The following is a 24,244-nucleotide window of genomic DNA, read 5'->3' as shown; positions in this document are numbered from 1 at the left end:
TTTTAGGCGCAATACCGCCCCCTGGATTATATATAGTGTAATACTGCCCTGAGTGACAGACTTTTTTCCCACTCAAAAAAAGGCATATTCGCCGTGTGACTGCATGTGCCGAACCGTGACGTCCGAACCGCGACGGTACGGGACGAATACGGATACCGTTACACCCCACTATGTTCCCATGCTTGTGCATCAGTGTTTGGTTTGGTTCAGCCGTTTAACAGCATGGGGAACAGACTATAATTTATAGTGAGGACTGCACAAAGAAATGGCGCCAACCTGCCCTCCATTCAGGGCTTCCTCCTGAGTCAGGAAACAAGCAAGAAACACGCACGTCAATCCCACCCTGAATACAACCTGTTCAAATTATTCTGTCTGGCAGGCGCTATATAGCACTGTCAGTCCAAAGTGTCCGGGATCAATGTCTGTGCACGACCCTGTAACACTAAGAAACCACTCTACCTGTAAATCATATATCTATTTTATAGTTAAAACACATATACGTTTCTCTGTTGTTATCTAACCTTAAACAAAATTCAATCAGGAGAGACGTGATGTATGGAATACATGTTTGTTATCGGTCACATTATATAGATGAAACATAATGATGACAGTTTATAACAGGTGGATGAAATGTGTTTTGACGATTAGGCCCAGGTTTTGTAGGACATCATTCGGGAAGGGAAAGAACCGTTTCCGATGAACCCCCCTGGGTCTAGACCTGGTGGTGGTGATAAGTGGTTAGGTCCGGTTGGAAGGGAGAAGGTTGAGCTTGGCCCTGAGTTGGAAGCAGGAGGCGAAGGGGTGGAGGAGGGTTGCGCGTTGACACCTGGAAGACAGCTGATAGAAAAAGGGAGATCATATATAGAGGGATTAACAGGTGCGATAATTACGCTTGTGAATGGAGGGAAGTGATAGATTTAGCTAAGGAGTGGCGCTCCCTGTCATCCAGTGGAGGGAGCGAGTATTGCCATGACGAGCAATACGGAGTGATAGGTCTTCCTGCCTGAACTTGCGCTGAGCTTCATTTCAATCAGGAGAGACGTGATGTATGGAATACATGTTTATTATCGGTCACATTATATAAATGAAACATAATGATGACAGTTTATAACAGGTGGATGAAATGTGTTTTGGCGATTAGGCCCAGGTTTTGTAGGACATCATTCGGGAAGGGAAAGAACCGTTTCCGATGAACCCCCGAAAGAAGTGAAGTATGAAGTACTGAACGTGAAGACATCTTACCTTGTGGGATGCAGTGGAAATCTATGGATGAAAATGAGAGGTTAACACATGTGGGAATTTAGACGTACTGATGCCTCCCAGGCGTCCTTCCTGGCCATACAGGGCATCCCGGCCATACGGGGTATCCCGGCCGTACGGGGCATCCCGGCCATACAGGGCATCCTGGACGCACAGGGCGTCCCGGACGTGCGGGGCGCCCAGAACGTGCGGGGCAACCTGAACTTAGCAGGGACACATATATACAGACCCGAAGGTTTACTACCTGGCATACAGGGTTAGATATGGCAATAATATTAAACATGAACACAGACCCGGAGGTCACAACCTGACGTGCAGGGTTAAACATGAACACAGACCCGGAGGTCACAACCTGACGTGCAGGGTTAAACATGAACACAGACCCGGAGGTCACGACCTGACGTGCAGGGTTAAACATGAACACGGACCCGGAGGTCACGACCTGACGTGCAGGGTTAAACATGAACACGGACCCGGAGGTCACGACCTGACGTGCAGGGTTAAACATGAACACGGACCCGGAGGTCACGACCTGACGTGCAGGGTTAAACATGAACACGGACCCGGAGGTCACGACCTGACGTGCAGGGTTAAACATGAACACGGACCCGGAGGTCACGACCTGACGTGCAGGGTTAAACATGAACACAGACCCGGAGGTCACAACCTGACGTGCAGGGTTAAACATGAACACAGACCCGGAGGTCACAACCTGACGTGCAGGGTTAAACATGAACACAGACCCGGAGGTCACAACCTGACGTGCAGGGTTAAACATGAACACGGACCCGGAGGTCACAACCTGACGTGCAGGGTTAAACATGAACACGGACCCGGAGGTCACAACCTGACGTGCAGGTCTTTAAAAAATTAAAGATAAAACAATAAAAAGAAAAAAGGTATGTAGTTGCCATGACGGAATCTGTCTGCATGAACACAGTGACACGTATGCTGACGTGCTATGAAACCACCACCACCAGCTAGGCATAATTACCATTTTGTGTAGTGTTTGAGAGACCTTGGATAGCCAGCACGCGCTGATGTCTGGCAAATGTGGGATGTGACAACACATCCTCACTCCCAGGTCGGCCTATGTTGACGTTATGTCAAGTCCCCTGCCGGCTTTTTCCAACGCAAGGGGGGGGGCCTTAGCGTCCATTTTCAGCTTTCCGGGATGTCCATATGCTTCTATGGACGCTTCTATGGACGCTCATGGATGCTGCCCATTATGGGCACAAGCACTTTTCACCCATTTATTAATTATATGTTTTAAATGTGAGTGTTTCCTATCCCCTAAACCTCCAGGGATGTACACAGTTTAATACTGGCAACTTCTTATTATGGGAAATACGAAAACGTCTTTTAAAACTACAACTCCCAGTAGAGACGTGCCATAGAGAACATGTTGCGAAACAGAATAGCCAGCATGTGTAGTTCTGGGGACGGGACGGGGTGGGGGAGGGGGGGACGCGGTGGACCCGTTCAAATCCAGTTTTGAACAGTCTGCTGTGGTTCCATCCCATTTCAAGTGCTGTTCGAGGCTCAGTAACCCTCGCAGCACACTCTCCAATCACAGAGCTTGAGGACTATCACGGGGTTTGTCAAACAGAGCACATGGTGTAGTCCAAACGATAGCTGGGTATTCTGGGTAGTGTAGTGTCTTCTGCCATCCTTTACTCCGAAAAAAGATGTGTTTCTCCGAATCGAAGGGGAAAAATACAAAAGCATTGCACACAATTTAAACCAATCAATGTTGTGTAATTAACAAGGATAATCTGGTGTTTTTTAGTCGATGAGTAGTGCAGATATCACTGTAAAATCAATCGACAGTAAGGGGAATACTTACTTCCGGGTGTACAATTCTCCGTTATCCAATGAGAATGGACGCTCTCATTGCCTTTAATGTCGACACAAACGAATGCCGTGCTTCCATGAGCGTCCATAGGAGCATATGGACATCCCGGAAAGCTGAAAATGGACGCTAAGGGCCCTCCCCTTGCGTTGAAAATTTACTCTAAGGCCCCCCCCCCCTCGCGTTAGAAAAAGCCGGCAGGGGACTTGACATAACGTCAACATAGGCCGACCTGGGAGTGAGGATGTGTTGGATGTGAAGGCGGAGGAGGACCACCGCCCGAGTTGCAGGGATGAGGGAGAAATGCCTGATTGCAGCAGAGGTGGCTGCGCCTATCTGAACGAAAGCCCTGATATGCTATTAAGACGCCACAACCAGTTATGCATTATTTACCATCGGTAAACTGAAGAGCTCTTGGATTGCAGCACGAGCCGATGTCCGGGCGAAGAGGGAGATGTAAATAAGTAAGCACAAGCTGTTAGCTGGAGTACAGTGATGCATGAATATCATAACCTGGATTGACGCGAGCCAAGTGAGCATAAACCTGAGAATATGAATGAAGTGCAGAATGCACGCAGAAAAGACGTACACTTAGTTAAATGCTGAGACATGACCCACGATATAGTATAGCTTAATTAGCCGTTAAGTGCGCCAGGATGAGTCATATATGCTGATAAACTGATTGAGTGATTAAGACTGTCTTCCATCATCTGAGTGAGGATGATGGAGGGACACTAGTGTTAGATCCAGCGAGTGTGATAATAAATGTGTAGCAATAGTGAAAATCTGAGTGTGCCGCTATGCGGATGATCTCATGCAAATATCCCCCCCAAAGCGGAGGATGTGCAGTGCACGTCCTTAAGTCGGGGAAAACGCGGTCGCCGTGAGGCCGGCGGATGCCACGTCCAGGAAACGGGAGATGATGCGTGCCGAAGATATCCACATGCAAAGTACGGTTGCCCGGTGAGGAAGAGCAACTGTCGTTGAAGACGTTTATGTGGATGCACGCAGTTGGTTAGAGGAACGTTAATACTAGGGATGCACGATATTGGTTTTTTGAAACCGATACCGATACCGATAACTTCCTGCTTCTCAAGACCGATACCGATACCGATAACCAATAATAAAAAAAATGTACGCCACTAATTATTTTAACACATTTTTTTCCTCGGCGGCCCCGTAGTTTCAGAGCGCATCGAGTTTAAAATACCATCTACACGCTGAGGCTGACAGCCCCGCTCCTGCCGCCTGCTTGCAGCAGACCACACTTCCACGCTCACCGGCAGGCCATCTGGAGGACCGGGAGGGTGCGTGTGTGTGTGTGTGTGTGTGTGTGTGTGTGTGTGTGTGTGTGTGTGTGTGTGTGTGTGTGTGTGTGTGTGTGTGTGTGTGTGGCCCGAGCGAGCGAGAGAGAGACCTTACGTGCATTGTTGTTGTTAGCATCTGGTGCTAGCTAGCTGCGCTAACGGATATAAGGAGCTGTTTAAATGAAAACAGAGGAGCGACATTTCGCCACAACTGCACCGAGCACTTGACTTTATGCAGGAAGCAGACAGTGGGACATTGTACGAGAAGTCAGCACACTCAGCTCGGATACATGAACATGATTGCAGCTTCCAGGCAGCTCCAGTTCGAGCATATGCCTTCAGTTGCACATAGCTCCAACGCGCACACACACACACACACACTTTGTATTGTATTATTGTCTTCGTACGCTTCGATGGCGATGTTTCAGGTGACTGATCAGGTTCGAAGTATTAGGGAGCGCTGGATTTGTGAAGAACTCCCCTCTTCCTAAACCACTAATACCACAGTACTGGCAAAACGGGAGGAGCCGAGTGAAAAACAAGCGCCCCTCATCCCAATCCACCCACACAGCAGTATTTTTTTACCCAAAAAATATATTGTAAATTATCGGGGCTATTAATAATGGTATCGGGTTTATCGGGATGACGTCATAATTCCTAATATCGGGCCGATAATTATCGGGCCGATAATTATCGTGCATCCCTAGTTAATACCATGAGCTTGATGTGATGCCTAGGAACTCAGGTGTGTGACTGGACCTATATTTCCTCATGATTAGGAACGCTGTGCTCCTGGAGGATTTTCCTCTTTTTTCTTCTTCTCTTTCCCAGTTGAGCGGAGTTATAGTTAGTAATGTTGTATTTGAACACTAGATGGCGTAAAGGCAACGCATGAGGAGATCTCCCTGAGCAGTGGGTGATTTGAACTGGGGAGAGACAGCTATTAATATTATTTACCCGAATAGCCGGTGCACACGTAGTTTCTCCTTACTTGACTGCCGCTTGAGGCTGAAAGAGTTCCGCTAAACGGATGATGGGAACTTTAAAGCGCGTCGTTAATATCTGCTTTGAAGAGCCAGCCTTGGCCTGCACGCTATTAAGATTACATTATCTCCGTGCGTAGAAAGGGGGAACATTGACCTTTGTCATCGAGATTGCCCTGAGCATTTAACAAATCGTATTAAATAATGTGATAACAGAACTGTAAACAGAATAGCTGAAAATGTAACAAATAAATAACTCTGTTACCTCTAATCATTAACCCATGTTTGTATAATATAGTTACTCCGTGTGTTGCTGCAAGCATACATAACACCTGACGTGGAAATATTACTCGTGGATGGGGCTACAGAGCTGCTAGAAAGACAGTCGAACCCGGTGCAATCCTCCGTCTGGATGTGGAGCGCTTTTGCTAAATGTTTAGACAAATTGCTCGTGTTACCGCCCTTACATGCTAAACACTTATTGCACTTTGCAACGAGCATCTCCACATCGAGACGGGTAAAGTTTTACCCACACCTCGGAGCGCGTTCACTCCGCCACCTCCGCAGTGTGCTCTGCTGCATGTAGCAGCTGCGTGTGTGTACAAATCAGGAGAGGGATCTCGTCTGATCGAAAATACATCATAGGCGCATTTGTTTGTCTTTTGTATATTAGAAACGAGTTGCAACACTAAGACTGCGATATAAGGTTTTTTTCTTTTTTATAGCAATAATACATGACATATAGCCTATTATAGATGTCTCCGGTACCGATAAAAAGACCAATACGTTGGAGCTTAACGGCGCGTAAAACACACGTGATGACATCACCAATGAATCGACGACTGAATAAGTTGGCAACTAATTTGGTAATCAATTTTGAACGATTAAGTCGATTAGTTGTTGCACCCCTACTGCCGAGGAGATGTTGTTGTTGCAGATTCAGCCGTTGGTGCACCGAGAAACGGAACATTTCTTAGTGGGGAAGAAAAAAGAGAAAAATACGATCATTTAGTCAATAATCATTAAATTAATATTGGGAGTGAATTCCTAATTTATTTAGTATCTGGTCGTGTCATAAACAGGATAATGTGCAGCGACTTGTCATTGAGGAGAAGAAGCTAGGAAACACCATTCATTTCAGGTAATATTGTGTTGAAGCTTGAAACTGCGTTAGTTACTGAACATTGTAATGGGTAGTAATTACCCGAACTGCATTCGTAATGCATTACGTTCTTCGTACGCAAGAAATACGTTACTGAAACTCCATACTGTAACACATTACACCCAACACTGCCTGGAACTCACCTTAACCCTGAACTAAAGGTAGAAATGCATAGTGTTGAATTTCCTGTCGGCTCCCAGACCGTAGTCGTGGAAACGGGGGGGGGGGGTTGACTCTCTGTCGTCTCCCAGGGCAGAAGCAACACGCTTCGGGTTCAATAACCCATTTATCGGAAAGACTGGAGAGAGCGAGCTCTTCTTGGGAGGTCGTTGCATTTATTTAGCTCTTCTGTTTCGCGAGATAGATTCGCAAGATCACAGACCTTCCTTTTTCTGCTGCCTTGTTTACTTCTAGAAAACATGTATCCCGCTCGCTCGCTCTACCATACCCACACACACATGCACGCGTCACGCACCTCTCTTAAAGGGGTAGTGATCTTGTTCTGCATGACCCAAATGTCATAACAATAACGAAACATCTCGTGAATTTGTTGCAACTGCCTTTTGCCAGCGCTACCCTGACGCCTGTTTTAGAGGTGAGGCGCGGGAGAGACTGAAGGCGTGCGTCAATTGTTTGCGTGAAGTAGCCCATTTCCATTAAGCCCGGAGGAACTTGCGTGGAGCCCGATTTCCTTGTCTTTTCCTCCCGCGTCCGGGTTTGCGGGGCGGCCGGCTGGACCCGCTAGCCGACTGGGGAACGCCATCTGTAGCTTAATCCGCAAGACTGCGGAGCTGATGAATAATGCCTGGAGCTGGGACGAAGCCCTGCTGCTGCTTGCGCGTTGACACCTGGAAGACAGCTGATAGAAAAAGGGAGAGCATATATAGAGGGATTAACAGGTGCGATAATTACACTTGTGAATGGAGGGAAGTGATAGGTTTAGCTAAGGAGTGGCGCTCCCTGTCATCTAGTGGAGGGAGCGAGTATTGCCATGACGAGCAATACGGAGTGATAGGTCTTCCTGCCTGAACTTGCGCTGAGCTTCATTTGTCATGGTAGGAGTAAAGCAATCAATGACAGAACATCCATTTTGTAACAAAGTGGGGAAACAAGCGTGTGTAATCGTTAACATGGTGTTTTCACAGCTTGCTCTCAACATGAGGTTGTAACAGTCTTATATAAAATAGAAATATATACCAATTTAAAAGTGTCAGTGGCGTCGAATTAAGCTGCACATGACATGTTAGAGGAGCATATGGTTCCATCAGCACACAGTGTCAAAAATTGACAAACAGGATTTAACATGTCAATTAGTGAGCCACTGGTGGGTGGATTGTGTTACTGTTGGCAAAACAATTTTCCTCAGAATATTTATTGTAACATATAATCAGCCTTTGAGATAATGTTTAACCATGATCAAGAATGTTTCAGGTTATTGTCACATCCTTGACAAACGGGTCTGCTATTCTTGGAAAGCAGAGGACATACTGTACCTTAAAGTAGTTGTAACAAAGGATTGGACCGTGCTTTATATTTGGACTTTATCAAATCAAATCAAGTTTTATTTATAGAGCACATTTATAAACGATTTTTGGTCGAGCCAAAGTGCTGTACATATAATAAAAATAGCCTACAGTAGAGACACTTTACAGCAAATACAACAGCACAGATTGTTCAGAATATCAGTATGAGAAAAACGACACCCTCTATCCTTAGACCCTCACATCGTACAAGGAAAAAACCAAATAGATATGCCATTATAGAGAAAATAGGGTATAGAGTTGTCTTGACATCTTTAAAACTTTTCAGGAACAAATAAAAAAATCAGGAATCAAACTAAAGATCAGCACACTTCATTAAAAGCTTCCAGCTATTTTTACTGTGCAACATTTCAATCCAACAGAGATTTAAATGCCAGACAAAGGTATCTGATAGATCAAATGTGAACAGTTACAGTTGCTGGGAGATTAAATATGTGCAGATATTTTGTCTGGTTCCTGCAGAGTCTTGTGCGGACAAAGTGGAAATCATCATTAATTACTAGATTTGATATTTGCTCTTTGATACACCTGTATGGATCAACTGGAGCTTCTAATTTAGTGTGATTGACCAAATGATCTCATACAAATTCTAATTAGATCAATGCAACATACGATCTTATTATTTATAATTCCAGGGACACATTTAGCGGATTTGATATAAGCAATAAAAATACCCCTCAGGAAAAATATAAGATGACCGCTCACTCTAATATTTTATGGAGTAGGTGCAGGCCAGCGCCATATAGACTGAGAGTTACGTCATCTCCGTTCACTCCAATGGACCACTTTTTTACAGCAATGGCGGATCGTGGAGCCTCTCAATCGTTCCCCGGAAGTTAGCACCAAGGCTAGCAGAGCTGTAGAGTTGCAGCATAATAGACCGTTCGTGACGGACTTTTAAAGGTAAGAAGAAGTTTAAAGATTTATATTGTGGGTATTATCAGTACATCTGATTCAAATGAACATGTGTATTAAAGGATGTCAGTGGATTATCCCTAAATTAGTAGATTTAGGGAACGTTTACAGATAACAGATTAAGCTACCGGATCAAGTTAGCAACACACGTTGAACAGCCTTTTAATTGTAAATTCCGTTCTCTTAATGTCATTTCGTCCAACGTTGTTGAATTAGAGAAGAGGGGCTTCTAAACGGGATTGTATGCGGGGGTGGAGGGAGTTAAATATTAGATAAATATAACTTTGGTGCGTGTAAGAGTGAGTGTTTTTAGCAGAGCCATATTGTGTCCTTGTGATTATGTTGATTATTACCTGTCTGTATAATGTTGCAGCTCAGCTGATTTTGGATTGATGGCAAAGGGAGAGGGACTTAAGTGAGAGTGAAAACACAAGGTAAGTTTAATACTACTGTAGTAAGCATACTAAACATGTATTATATCACTGTATTATATAAGTAATCTTGTTAGTAACCTACTGTATGGCAGGTGGAGGGGCAGTGATGTTACAGGTGGAGGAGCAAAACTGCAAGACTGCAAACTCACAAGACAGAGAAATCAAAGTTTGTTCTCCAGAGAAGAGGTTGATTTCACTTACATTTTTTATTTCATATTTTCTAAAGATCTGGAAATGGCACAAAAAAAAACTTGCGAGCTGTAACCACGACAACTGTAACAACATGAGTAGAGAGCCACCAAGGTTTTTCAAGTCCCTCTCTTACTCCATTTTGCCAACCCAAACTTTCAGGTACATGACGGGACACCTTGCTTGTTTTGGATTGTTTGCGCTCCTCTGGCTGGGTGCTGGCAGGTGGAGGGCAGTGATCCCTTCCCTTTTCCCTCAATCTTTGAGACTAATGTAAGTAGAAGACATGGCACTGTACATTTTCGAACATTTAAAATATTATACCACTTAAAAATAAGAAATATTACTTTTGTTACTAAGAGTTCATACTTATTATACCTGTGTCACCTTTCACACTATAGCTGTTGTAGAGGCTAAGCCAGGGGTGGGGAACCGCCGGCCCCCGGGCCGTATACGGCCCGCGAGACCATTTGGTACGGCCCTCTAGGTAATTTATAAACACACGCAAAAAAGAAAAAAATGAAAGAAATCTAGACCGCAAAAAAATTAAACAAGCGAGTGCCTGTTTTTCCTGGCCAAGGTCAGGTTCCTTGAACACAACACAAGCCTAACGTGTCATCACGTGGTATATGTCTCGTCTGACAGGAGTGTCGTGCTGACAGAGAGCACCAGAACACGCTCCGGCACTTCCAAAAATTGCAGTAGCCTACCCATAAGGAGCCGTACACATGCCGCAGTTGTTGCGTGGCTGTGTCTTTAGTTGAAAGCCCAGTGGCGATCTGTTCATCTGTCATACTGATCATACAGTCAATAACTTTGTTGTTATTAGCATCTGGTTAGCTAGCTATGCTAACGAATATAAGAAGCTTTTTCTCCAACCAGTGAGGTAAAGGCACATCTTTATATGATCATTATTATAAAAAAATAAGATAATAAAGTAAACAGATATAAAATACTATCAGTAAAAAAAAGTTGTTATTAATAAACAAGAATACAGTTTGAAAGGGGAGTGATTTGTAAAATGTCCATAAAGAAAAAGTAAATCTGTTTACAGTTCTGTTTCATATGGGTGTTGAGAGATGTATCCATAGAGCTCCTAATTTTGCTCTCAAAGTGCACCAGATCGATGCTTTTAACTTCAACATTTAAAAAAAAAATCTTCCCGGGGGAGCATACCCCACGGACCCCCCTAGAGGAGGTTAGGCCCCCCCCCCCCACTTAAATCATGTCCACATGGATAGGAAACTAAATACATTTGCGCACATCTTGTGTCCATATCTTTCTGTTTTGGTGTTCCTGCCACAACCGTGCACGTGCATGCATCATCATGGTAAAATATCTGGATTAAGAGGTTGCTTTTTCTTTGCACAGCATGAAAGAAAGGCCAAATGAATGGGCTATGATTTTAGTTTTTTTAAGCAGAGGTCAATAATTTGTACGGCCATCGGAGGATGTTGAAAAAATTGAAATGGCCCTTGGGAGGAAAAAGGTTCCCCACCCCTGGGCTAAGCCAACGCTTTAAGCCTCTGAGGATCCGCTTGGTGGGTGTAATTGACGCACACAAGTTTGCTGCCGAATAAAGGTCAGAAACACAGTTTCCAGTTTGAAACAGTCCATTTATTTCCATTTTACTGGTTTCCATTTACTTGCTTCTTTCCATATTCACCACACGATATTACCGTTTACACAATACCTTTGCTTTGCTTGTAATCCTGTGTTTGTGTGTGTGTGTTCTCCGTGTGTGCTCCTTGTGTGTGTATTCTGTGTGTGTGTGTGTTCTCCGTGTGTGTTCTCCGTGTGTGCTCCTTGTGTGTGTGTTCAAAAACTGTACCTGTACTGTACTGTTTGTGAAAAAGTGCAAATGCAGTGTTTGTATATAATTACCTCACATATTTTTTTGCTGTTGGTCGTGAAATTGCTCCTGCTGACTTGAGCCAGACATTTTTTCCTCCGCTCTGTGTCAGTGGGGAAGCCGTACATTCGTACTCCTTTCTTGGAGCGATTTGAGCATCCCCAGGCAGTACAGCAAACCATGGTGGCTACTAGGAGGCAGCACAGCAAACCAGGACAACACGGAGGAAAAGGCACAGACAAACTGCATGATATGCTATTCAATGTTTATTGAATTCCATGTATTTGCAATGGATGTTCCTAAAACAACACATTTAACATCATCATCATCATCATCATCATCATCATCATCATCATCATGCTGCTGCTGCTGCTGTCACCTGTCCTTTCTGAAAGCCATAAAGATGACATTAGTCATTTAGATAACTTGTGTCCTCAATTACCAGGGGATTACTGAAACTACCATGAATTTAAGAAAATGGTAGAAATTAATCTAATCTGATTTTTAAAGCATTACTTTAGATACCCTCCCTCTAAATATATCAATAAACATTAGAAAGTGATGCTCCTGACTACCATACAAGTTTAAGAAGATAATATTGGTTTTAAAGAATTCAAAGCTATAAATAAACAGCAACAGGCTCTTTAACCAAGGCACTGTTAGCCTAACATGTAAACTAGTTGTTCACACTAATCCTAATATTATTACTTAATATTAGCAAATTCCATTTTATTTTTTAAAACATTGATGTAAATACATACACATATCTATTTGTTGTATAAATATTGCAAATCAAAACCTTTATTCACTAATAATTACCAAACATCGTAGTTCTATCTCCTGTTATCAATGCATTCACATTGCCCGCCATGAACTTCCGGGGAACGATCCTCGTCTACATGAACCACGTGACGATAACCGTTTTTGGACTTCCGTTGTCGTAACTCTTCTATCTATATGGCGCTGGTGCAGGCCATAGACTGTAAAGGTGCAGACACACACTCAGGTCAATAGGTCGTCGTTATAAATTCTGAGACAGAGCTAAGTTACGCTATTATGTTTAAACTGAACAAAGCTATATTTTGTCAAACGTAATCTAACCTAACATGTTGACATAGATGTAGATCGTACTTTATGTTTATTTGGTGCAAAGTGGACAGTAGGCTATTGTTAGAAATTAAAATCAATGTTTTATGGCATAATGTACCTTAAACATACCGTCAGTTTAAATGCTATTTTATTCTGGAAAAAAACGGAAGTTCTCAATACCAAGCTTTTATTCTGAAAATCCTTCATGACGACATCCGGGACTACCGCCCATTAGTATCATTAAAGTGGCTATTGACGCCGTTAACATTAGTGATGGGAATTCCGATTCCCTTCGGGGACACGAATCTTTTGATTCAGTTCACTTGAAAGATTCGTTCACTGATTCGTTCACCGGTTCGCGAACGACTTCTGGTGATTTGCACGTTCGCGAACGATTCGTCTTTGTACTTAATTCATTCAGTGAGTCTTCACTACTGCCGAAGTCCGTACAAGAAGTTTGCTGGCGTAACATTTATGATATTAAAACACATGTTACACCTCACCTTGTTGCCCCATGAATTATGCTCTGGGAATAGGCTACATATTATTTAAGAAATATAATTGGCCATTGTTAAATCTCTCATAAATGTGTGCCTGACTATACAATGTATTACAGCAGGCTAGCACGTTATACTTGCAAACCCATGCATGTACTATGTGCTTAAATCCCAAAACATTAAACTCCATTTGGCCGAGTTCAAAGTGAATACAAAAATATATCCTCTACATCGGTGACGATTTATTCATATTCTATAGTATGTACCCATCTACTGTATGTTTACCTTTAGTTAGCGGGTAAGCTAGTGGGACGCTACGGAGCCCAGCTATCCGCCCTCTGAAGCTTTTAGGGCCGACAGGGAGAGGAGAATGTCCCGCTAACGCTGTGTGTGTTTCACATTAGCGCGACGCTACGGAGCCCAGCTATCCGCCCTCTGAAGCTTTTAGTGCCGACAGGGGAGGAGAATGTCTCGCTAACGCTGTGTGTGTGTGTTTCACATTAGCGGGACGCTATGGAGCTCAGGTATCCACCATCTGAAGCTTTTAGGGCCGACAGGGGGAGGAGAATACAACGATGTGTGTATTTATCGCTAAGCTAGCTGGACGCTACGGTTCAGGTATCCGTCCTCTTTATTGCGGGCAGGTTGGTGTGTGTGTGTGTGTGTGTGTGTGTGTGTGTGTGTGTGTGTGTGTGTGTGTGTGTGTCGGAGCTCAGATGAGAGGTCTCTGATTACAGTACACTGTAGAAAACAGTTCTGAACTGTTTCCGCCAGTTCTTTAAGTTCGTCGTTCGCGAACAGCTTCTCTTTAGCGGCGACTCAAACAAACGAATCGTTTTGTGGGAGGAATCAGTTCATCTCGTTCACTTCAAAGATTCGTTCAAAAAGAACGAATCGTTCGCGAACGACCCATCACTAGTTAACATGTATTACATATAAAGTTATGAAAGATATAAGGAGGAGAAAAGGCATGTGGAAGTAAGCAATGAATGTAAAATGTCGAAATCCTCTGTTTAACGCGATATCGGACACAGGAGAACGAGGGGGAAGTCCCCTACGTCACTACAGCTCCCAGAGAGGAGGAGCGAACAGCCAGCAAGCGGGAAGGACGAATGCTTGTAAGCTCTCTTCTGCACGGCCAGCACCTGGGAGAGGAAGCTGCAGACTTTCTCTCCTGACTGAACAATATCCTGTTTGTAACATTACCGCGCTTTTTATTAATTAAAGTACCAATTTTGAACCTTCTCAGAGACTCCATTTAGTCTCCTTTTTAAGCTTCTTACCTGTACGCGAGTTTTTTTTTTAGTCAATTTATTGAACATGTCAGAAACAAAAAAATATAACAATAATATATTTATATATATTATCTTTTTTTCACTCAGATTAATAATTATAACAAAGTACCAACAAAAAAAATAATAACAAACCAAAAAAAAAAAATAATAATAATAATAATTTTCAGATAGTCTCTGTTCATGTTCAACAGGGGCAAGAAGAAGCTTACAAAAACTTTTCTGGTCCTACCCCCTCTAACATATATTTTTCTTATAAAACATTAGGTCATCGTCATCAGCGACATGTTTGTCTTGTTAATCTTTTTTTCTTTTCTTTTTTACAAAACAATCAGAAAGAAATTACTTTTTACAATTACAAGAAATAACAACAAATGGGATTTTACAGGTCCTGTTCATAACCATTAAGAATAACGAACACAGCATAACACTATACAGTAGTTTCATTATGTAACTCTTTTTTTTATCCAGGAACTGTATGTGGCCTGTTAATGTTCTCAATATCGGTTAATTAGGAACATCTCAGCCAACACTGAATACAGCAGTGGTGGGTGGGATGGTTTAGAAGCAGTAACAAAACCACTCCTTCTGAAAAGCCCACTTCAAAATCCTTCCACTTAGTGTGCAAGGAGCAAAAAGCCAACACAAACAACATGACTGACTATGAGGTTGCAACTGCCTTTCTCGGGGAATGGGGACATTTCCAGCAGCAGGTGTTTTTCCTACTCTGTCTCACCGTCATCCCTAACGGTTTCAGCGGCATGTTCATCGTCTTCGTCGCCGACACGCCGCCCCACCGCTGCGTCATTCCCGCAAACGTGAACCTGACGGCGGCGTGGAGGAACCACAGCATCCCGCTGGAGCTTGACAGCAACAGCGGCGCGATGGTGCCCAGCAAGTGCTCCAGATACAGGCTGGGAGATGTGCTGAGTTTATCGGACAGAGGCTTTCTGCCCGTGGTCGACGTTAACATGTCTAATGTGCCGACTGAGAGCTGCTTGGATGGGTGGGAGTATGACCAAAGCGTGTACATTTCTACCATCATAACGGAGGTTTGTGCACAGGTCTTTCGTAGCTTCTGGGATGCAGCTGACACTGAGATGACGCATGAGGAATGTATATGGCATAGGCGGAAAAGGTTCTCAGATCTTGTACTTGAGTGAAAGAACCGGAGTGTGTAGGATAACTACAAGAACATTCCTTCATTTGAAATGTAAGTTGTAACTGAAGTAAAAGTACAAAATAATAAGCTTCAAAATATACTTAAGGTGGTACCATACTCATTATGCAGATTAGCCCATCCCAGAATAATATTTATCATATGTTTTGATTATAATTATTGATACATTAATGTGTTATCAAAAGTAGTACAGTTACAGCTAGTTGTAATTACTCTGTATACTGCAAGGCGAGGGGTGAGAACCAGAGGGGCGTAAGTGACATTTGACCAACTTTACAGGAGAGCCAAAACAAAAAACTACCATACTTTGTCTTGACTTTGTTTATTAAATTCAATCTTTAATATGAAAACCTCATAAACATGTGGATGACAATATACTTAATGAACAATATTTTGACTTTCATTGAAAAAAATATTCTTCTATCTTTTTTTTATTCGGAAGAAAGTCACATGCGCCTTTTTGGAACTAAGATTTTATCTCATATAAACTAAGAAAAAGGGCGTATCTGATCAAAATAGGAAAAAGGCTTTACATTTATGAGTTCAGTAATCAATTGTTATAATAACAATATTATATGAAAATATCCTTATCATATTAGTTCATTGAATGTAATTATTTTAATAAAAAAAAAACATTAATAACCATTTTGCCAAATAGTTAATTTTTTAGCCATTTCCCCAAATAACCAATTGAAAATATGCTACATAGCAGAGATGGGGACCAGGCCCGGTTCTACGGGGGTGCATAAGGGTGCATTGCACCCTCAGTTGAGTCGTTATGCACCCTCATTTGAAAAATGAAAAGTAAAAAAAAAAAAAATGAAAAGTGAAAAAAATGAAAAGTGAAAAATATTACATTTTGCCTACTATTACTGACAATAGTAGTAGTAATAATAATAATAAGAATAAGAATATAGCTGAAATAAAATAAATTGTAATTGTGGTTGAATAACATTGTCTGCTGCATTTATTTGATCAATTTAAACGGTAAGTAACGTCAGGTGCGCCTGCACATTCATCATCTGCAAGGTGCTTACACAGCAGTCAGTGATGGATCAGAAAATGGTTAAAACAACCAGCCCTTATTGCCAGCATACACTGCATATACTGCAGGTAATACCAGTTCAGATCATGGGGACATTACGTTACTGTCGTGGACACTAACGTCCTCCTGCCCGACTCACCGGCTTTGCCCGCCTCGCCCACAGAGGCGGAGCAGCCACAGCCGTCTTCGTTACCCCAAACACTGCCACCCCTCGGCGGCCCGCAAGTGCCAGAGGACCTCTGCAAAACCGAGCCTGCCCAGGTATATTTAAAAGTACCCAACTCGCCTGTACAGTGGGGTAAGGCGCTCATTTTTCAGCTCATGGTCTCAAAACAGAGATTGGCTGGAATATTCATGTAAAAAAAGATGCCATCTTCTGCTATGCATGTAGACATTTCGGTTCAAGTAAGTCAGATGCCTTCAACACAACTGGCTACAACAACTGGCGCCATGCTCTTATAGGCTACGTGATAAGGGACTGGGAAGCCATGATCAAGCAAAGAGCACATAGATCCATAGATCTCTTCATGTTGCTCTCAAAGTGCACCAGATTGATGCTTTTAACTTCAATATTTAAAAACAAATCTTCCCGGGGGAGCATACCCCCGGACCCCTCCAGAGGAGTTGAGGACCTCCATAGAGGGTGTTAGGTCCACTCCCCACTTATAAAAATAGCACTTTACCACTGCACCCTCTCTAATCTCAGATGCACCCTTAGTCATTTTGTTCTGGAACCGGGCCTGATGGGGACTCGAGTCTGCGACTCGGACTCGAGTCGCACTTAAGTCGCACACACAGAGACTTCAGACTTGACTTGGACTCGTGACCAAAAGACTTCAGACTCAACTTGGACTCGTGTGTTGGGACCAAGCGGCAAACTCTGGGGAACAGCCGGGAAGCCAATACGGAAGTGCCACACACTGCAGTTCATATATTGGCCGATAGGCGATGGCTGCAGAAAGGAGCAATTTCCATAGACCCCCATGTTAAAATGCCCAACTTTACAGCAGAAAAAAACATGTTTCTGTCTCTGGCTCCATACATTTTTATTATCGATATAGTTAGATTCCACCTTCATGATTATGGATCTGTGAGTGAATTGTTTTCTAACACGACCCTTTTATTTATATTAGGTCTTAAAGTTTTTGCATTAATTAGGGCGTGGTCACGTTGATGGACACGCACATGCCTCACTGTCCGCTAACAGCAACTTGTCCACTCTGCTAGGCTACAACCATAGAGGCTACAACGTTAGTTAGTCATAGTACTGTACTTGACCCTTTAGCTTTAGCCGTGTTCGTGGTGATATACCAGACAATTAAGATGTCGTGCTGTGCGCTTGAATGTACTAACAGAACTTCCAAGAGGTCTACTCTCAGCTTTTTTCGGTGAGTAAAATGATAATATTATACATGTTAACCCCGTTAGCAGGTGTTTGTGTGCTTGTTAGCTTAGCTTGTTATGCAGCTTATTAGCCAGCTAAGGACGTACCCCTTTATACATGTGTATATATATATACAGTTTAGTTTATGATTCAGCCTTGGGTAAGACTTTTATAGTCTATGGCTATGACACCCATAATGCTAAATGGGAGCAAATGTTAAAAGAGGACCCAATTATCCCAGTGGTGGCCGCCGGAGTCCGCCGCCGAAGCTAACCGGAGCCGTAGCTAGCCCTTTGCGGCTCCGTTAGCTTCGGCCAGCGGCGGAGCCCGGCGTTATAACTGGAGATCAAGGAATGCAGCGAAACGCGGAATTGGTTCGTCTGCAGCCTGCTATAGTATTAGCTAAAGAAATGATGTTGAACAAGGCTTATTAAGCTAAACATCGCCACAATTGTTCTGCTATGTATCGGTACTTATTTTATTTTCTTAACGTGTGAATGACAAGCATTAAGAATAACAACAAATAGCTATTTATCTTGCATATTGTCTCGTTTGATTATGAATGTAACGCTTATATAGTGGAACTACACTGTTTTATCAAAACCAAAGTGCCACGCAGTAACTTGGCAGGCATGTATTTCAGCAGGAAATGTGCAACCCAGATTACATTTACCAACACAGACTATATAGAAATATCTGTAAAAGTTGTTCATGCGTTATTAAGTGAATATAGCATTAACCCTCCTGTTGTCTTTGGGTCGGTTTTCATGTATTTTTGAATAAAGGTTTCCTTTAGGTGATCCAGACAGGCTGGACCAGTGGGTGCTGAACATCCGGAGGAATACATGGACCCCCAACGTTTCTTCTCGCCTGTGCAGTGAACACTTTGAGAGTCATCCCTTCAGCACGGACTCATGGGTACAGAACCTTTTTAAAAATAATAATAACTTGGTTCCATTTGTGAGTGTAAATTGTTGTTACTAATTAAATACATGTTATACATCATACAATGCTAAATAATTGCTATGGCACAGCTTGCACATCAGTGATGAGTAATGTTCTTTTGATTAAAGGCCAAATTAAGATTTTGCCAGTTAAGTATAGAAACATAAAAATCGACATTTCTCTTCAATTTATGCAAAGACTCTTTATCATAGATAGAGAATTGCCATTTCCCCCACATACTCTATGTTAAAAACAGATGAATTATATTACCTTTTTTACGTTATTTTAATAGCAACATTCATTCATCTGTTGTCATCTTATAACTTATTTATCTTAACAGCTCTCACTGTAAAAAAGATTTAATTTTACTATACAATATTTATCTTTACATTCTGTTCTTGCATATGTCTTATTATATTTACGTGTATATAGATTTCTGCCTGCACTAATTTATTATTCTTAATTTAATTTTGAATTTCTTTTATTGTTTTATGTCTTATATAACTATGTTGCATTGTTGGGGGAGCTCGGGACAGATGATTTGCATTGCCATTCCCACACTGTAGCCTATGTGCTATGACATCAATCCTTTGAATCTGAATCTTGGAAACACGTAATTATTGAATAGATTAACTGAATAGTTAACATGTTGGCCCTCTATTGTCTTTTATAATGCACTCTTACATTTAAAACAACATTATTCAAAAGAAAGTTGAATATCTACAGACCTCAAAAAGTTATTTTATGTGTTTTTGTTTATTATTTTTATTAGGGAAGGAGATGCCTGAAAAACACTGCAGTGCCCACCATTTTCTATTTCACCAAAGAACAACAGTCTGGAAGGAGAAGCAGGTGAGTAACAATGACGAGGTCAGTGACACTCCTAGTTCGACTGTTAACAGCAAGGAGGAGGTTGCAGATGTCGACCATGGTAGTGGTGAAAACAGTCTTGCTGCTGATCAGAGCAATATCATTATGATACAAGGCACGCCTGAAGAAACCTTTGTTGTTCCACATGTGGAGCGTAATGACATTCCAACAGCCAATGCTTGTGAGGATGTTGGTTTGGGGAGCAGCAGCCAACACACAGACTCCGCCTCTGTTCACTCTTACACTTGGGCTTTAAACCAAGACGAGTCATACTGAATAGTTTGTGCACACATTTCTAACATGTGATCTTTCTTTCATGTAGGACGCTTGAGGGAAGTTGCAACGCCTCGGCCAATGGGATGTCTTCTCCACGTGAAAGACATTGAAGGCATCATTTATAACTTGAGACCATTTTCCAAAAGTGATGACTTGTATTGGCTTAGGCAGTAATGGATTACATCGAACACGAATCAAGATCGTATAGAAAAAAAGGGAAGTGTAATCCTTAGATACATAGGAAAAGATGTAATCTCATTAGTTTGACTTTTCTAATAATAGGGAAACTCAGGATTACAATCTTATTCAAAACCTAAAAAGAGCAGATAGTGCTTGTTGTAAAATTATCAAATGGTATCTCTTCTCTGAAGCCGTACTGTTCTGTAGGATAATACTTTCATTGTGAATCCGACACCTACTGCCTGAATCTGCTTTATGGTATTATATTATACATTTCAGTAAACACATCATATTCATATTTCTTCTCTCCTGTGTTTATTTGCATTGCATTTGATATTGAGGTAATCCAAAAGAAAAATAAAGTTATCAGGTTACATTACTTTTATATCTTGATACTCACATGAAGTTACTGGTTGTGTTTTTGGCAAGTAGCCCTCCCAACCCTGTACATAAGTTATATCATTTTAATTACTGATACAGTTGTTGCACATCTTTAATTTATGTTCTAGTGTACTTAAGTCATAAAATGATTCGAAACCTTTACTTTTCATAAAATGCAAGATGTAAGAGGAAGAGCAGCCATGTTAACAGTGTTATGGCTACAGATGTAATGTCTAACTCAACATTAGCCATGACAGTCTGGGCTTAGCAAGGGCCTTATAATACATACTCTAAAGGCCAAATCCAAAGACAGTGATACTGACATTTTAGCAGTTCACAGTCTTTGGAGGTGGTCTTTCAGGCAATTGGCTAGTGACTTTAAAAAAATATCATTTCCCCTAGGGGTGAAATGAACTCCATCTCGCAAAAACAGCCCAGGACTGTCATGTCTAATGTTGGAGTGGTCAACAATGGCACCATTTAGGCTATGAACAAAAGTAGCCATAACACTGTTAACAAACTTCCGGGCCTTGTCAATTTTGACAGGATTTGCACCAGCCCTCCACCGGCGCCTCTGGGAGAGCATGATCTTCATGCCAGGGTGCCGATGGTGAAGCTGGTGCAGGTCCTCCTTCATCTGGTTCAGCAACTGAACACTGGGCACATCCCCCAAGTCATTGCCGCCACAGTGGATGAGGAGGACATCCGGGACTGCTCTTCCTCGCAGGGAGTAGGAAAAGAAAGGGAGGACACCTCTCCAGCGCAGTCCACCCCAACCGAACCAGCACACCCTCAGGTCGAGGCCAAGGTTGCTGCCGATGGTCTCTGTAGCTCTCTGGGCTCCATGCCGGACATAGCTGTCTCCGATTATCCATACAGTCACTATGGGAGGAAAATAAATGAGAGCAACAAATGCTTCAGATAATGAGGAATATCAAATTAAGTATAAAGGGTTGCTCATTTTGTTCCTTTGACAATAACATGCAAAATAACTATGAAATCACACCTGTATGGTTAAAAGTAACAAGAGAGCAAAACCTCAAAAAACAGATTAACAGCAAACAGTTTATATATATATATATATTTATATACTGTGTGCTGTTTATCTACAATTGTGCACACATGTATATGTATAGTATGTTTGTGTGTAATGTCAACCATCTGAAGTCATGTAAAGTAAGCCAGGACCATCAACTTACAGGTTGTGCAGTTTGGCGTGGAGGAGGTTGCAATCTTCTTTTTGCTTAATGCTGAAATAAATACAAATGGTTTAATCAATATAAAAGCACCTTTCTTTTTCTACAGTCATATTTCATTAATCACATTTAATTCACGTAACACTAGCCATATCTCTGCTAGTTTACAAAGTTTAGTTAAATGACATTTATATTTGAAAAACGGTGAAGCACTTAAAAAACAATTGTATTGTGTAGGTTCAAGAACATTTAAATCAAAAGGACAAGTTTTGTAAAGTTACAGGGTATCTTACCTTCAGAATATGCCGGGAACGAGGAGCAGTGACCGCAAGCTGGGTTGTTAGCATAGGTTGTTAGCTTATTACTGAGAGCATGTTAGCTTAGCTTCTTAGCCTGAGCTAGGTCTGGAACGTCACGCTCGTTGGCAGCAGGTCCCGCCCTGTCCCGCCTCGGCTCCGCCTCGGCACCGCCTCTTTGCCCTTATTTGGAGCAGGCGGGAGAAGGCGGGAGTTAGACTCTGGCGTCACTGTCGAGCCGTTAGTGGCCGACTCCGCCTACTAAGGGCTTCACGGCAACTCTGCAGAATCCTATGGGTGACGTCACGGACCCTACGTCCATTTATATATACAGTCTATGGTTGGGACTCGTGAACAATCATTGTGTTTTCTATTTTTGGCGTATTAAAGGTGGGGTAGGTACATTTGAGAGAAACCGGCTCGAGATCGCTAGAATTTGAAAATACACAACCGGAGATAATCTGCTCGAGGCTGCTACTTCCTTATAGAGCCCGCCTCCTCCAACACACACGAACGCGCACATGACCAATGAGGGCACGAGATAAGTTTGTGCCCAGATGGAAGGCTGACAGGCAGGTAGGCCATCCAGTTATTTTAGCCGGGCTCATTACGCAGACGTGCGCGCCTGTGTTACTGCACACCTGCGGCTGTACCGCTTGTAATTAGGTTCAACTACAAAAACTTCGAACAAAACGCCGGCGGCACCAACAAAAGGAGCGCACACTGCAAAGTCTGCAATATCAAAATCAAGGATGCTGGCGCAACAACGTCGGATTTCATCAGGCACTTGAAAACTCACCCGGAGAGGTCAGTCACATTAACGCATGGACGGTTAGCAAACATGTTTAGCTCAGCATCAGCTGTGTGTATTTTTTTTAGAGACTTGAGACTTGACTTGGACTCGTGACCAAAGACTTGAGACTTGATCAAGTCTCACCCCACAAAGACTTGAGACTTGACTTGGACTCGTGACCAAAGACTTGAGACTTGACTTGGACTTGCAAAAAAAGACTTGTGAACATCTCTGCTACATAGTCCATTGTGATCATATCAAATATCAATATCACATTAGTTCACTGAATAACAATACATTACATTAAACCTGGCCTAATAACTGTTTGGCAAATCAAAAACTACTTTAGAACATTGTATAGCAATATAATTATATATGACAACAGCATATTTCATGCAGATCATGTACGTTTCAGATTGATTTGAAAGGACATATAGCCTACGCTGCCTGAATGACTTGCACAGGCTGGTATAGTCTAACCCCCTAAACGCACCAGGAGCGTCTGCGCCGCGCTGCGACCTCCTCCTGCGACCTATCACACCAGGCGCGTTTCAAAACGTTGCGGAAGCGGAGCGTCGTGTGTGCAGCCTGCAGTTCTTCTTCTTCTTCTTCTTCTCTTTAATGGCGAATCGCTTCCACTTGGAGCATATATCGCCACCTACTGTTGAGTTATTAAATGTTCATATTAAATCCTTATCCTCAAACTAGTGCTTTTGAGGAATTTGAAGATCAGCTTGTTTGCTTCATTTCTTAATTTACATATATTGACTTGAAATCCATGTCCTTGATGTTGAGTTGTTCCAGTGCAGTTTTCAGAATGAGTCTTTGCCTTGTATATTCCGGGCAGCTAACAAATACATGATGTATTGTCTCTGGTTGTTGGCAACCATCACAATTGCCATTTGGATGTTTTCCAATCAGATGCAGTGATGAGTTTAATCCAGAGTGACCCAATGTTATCCTGCTGTTGATGCTCTGTTCTCTTCTACTACTCCCCGAGTGCTTCCTGTTCCCACTTCCCTTTGTATCTGGTATAAATGTCTTTGATGTTAGCCTCACAGTTGTTGTTGATTTTGGAATATTTCCTGGACATTTGTACTTCTACAAGTAGTAGGCTACGTAGTTAAATGGTTTATGTTTGTGTCTGTTTAAATCGGGTTTATTGTTGTTATTTCCTATGTTGTTGTGTTGTAGACTACAGACAGAGTTGGGTGTAACGCGTTACTGTAATAATATTACTTTGTCGGTAACGGGGTAGTGTAACGCGCTACTTTTATAATCCAGTAATCACACTACAGTTACTAACATTGCCCCGACACGCGTTA

At 42.4% G+C, this 24,244-nt stretch overlaps 1 protein-coding gene and 1 long non-coding RNA gene across 2 annotated transcripts in view; both read left to right on the top strand.

Annotated features, from left to right (window-relative positions):
* Positions 1-15,026: 15,026 nt before the first annotated feature.
* The window catches only part of LOC117459101 (organic cation/carnitine transporter 2-like), a 35,838-nt gene continuing 26,620 nt past the window's right edge, over positions 15,027-24,244 (top strand). The window contains exon 1 of the mRNA XM_034099957.1: positions 15,027-15,425. Within this exon, the coding sequence (XP_033955848.1) occupies positions 15,027-15,425 (399 nt within the window). The remainder of the gene's footprint in view (positions 15,426-24,244) is intronic.
* On the top strand, positions 18,730-20,311 carry LOC139435105 (uncharacterized). Its single transcript, XR_011644378.1, has 3 exons — positions 18,730-18,900; positions 19,700-19,779; positions 20,120-20,311. It is a non-coding gene; the product is annotated as an uncharacterized lncRNA (long non-coding RNA).

The sequence above is a fragment of the Pseudochaenichthys georgianus genome, chromosome 14 (assembly GCF_902827115.2).
Source record: "Pseudochaenichthys georgianus chromosome 14, fPseGeo1.2, whole genome shotgun sequence".
Lineage (NCBI taxonomy): Eukaryota > Metazoa > Chordata > Actinopteri > Perciformes > Channichthyidae > Pseudochaenichthys > Pseudochaenichthys georgianus.
This window is presented reverse-complemented; position numbering and strand designations above follow the sequence as displayed.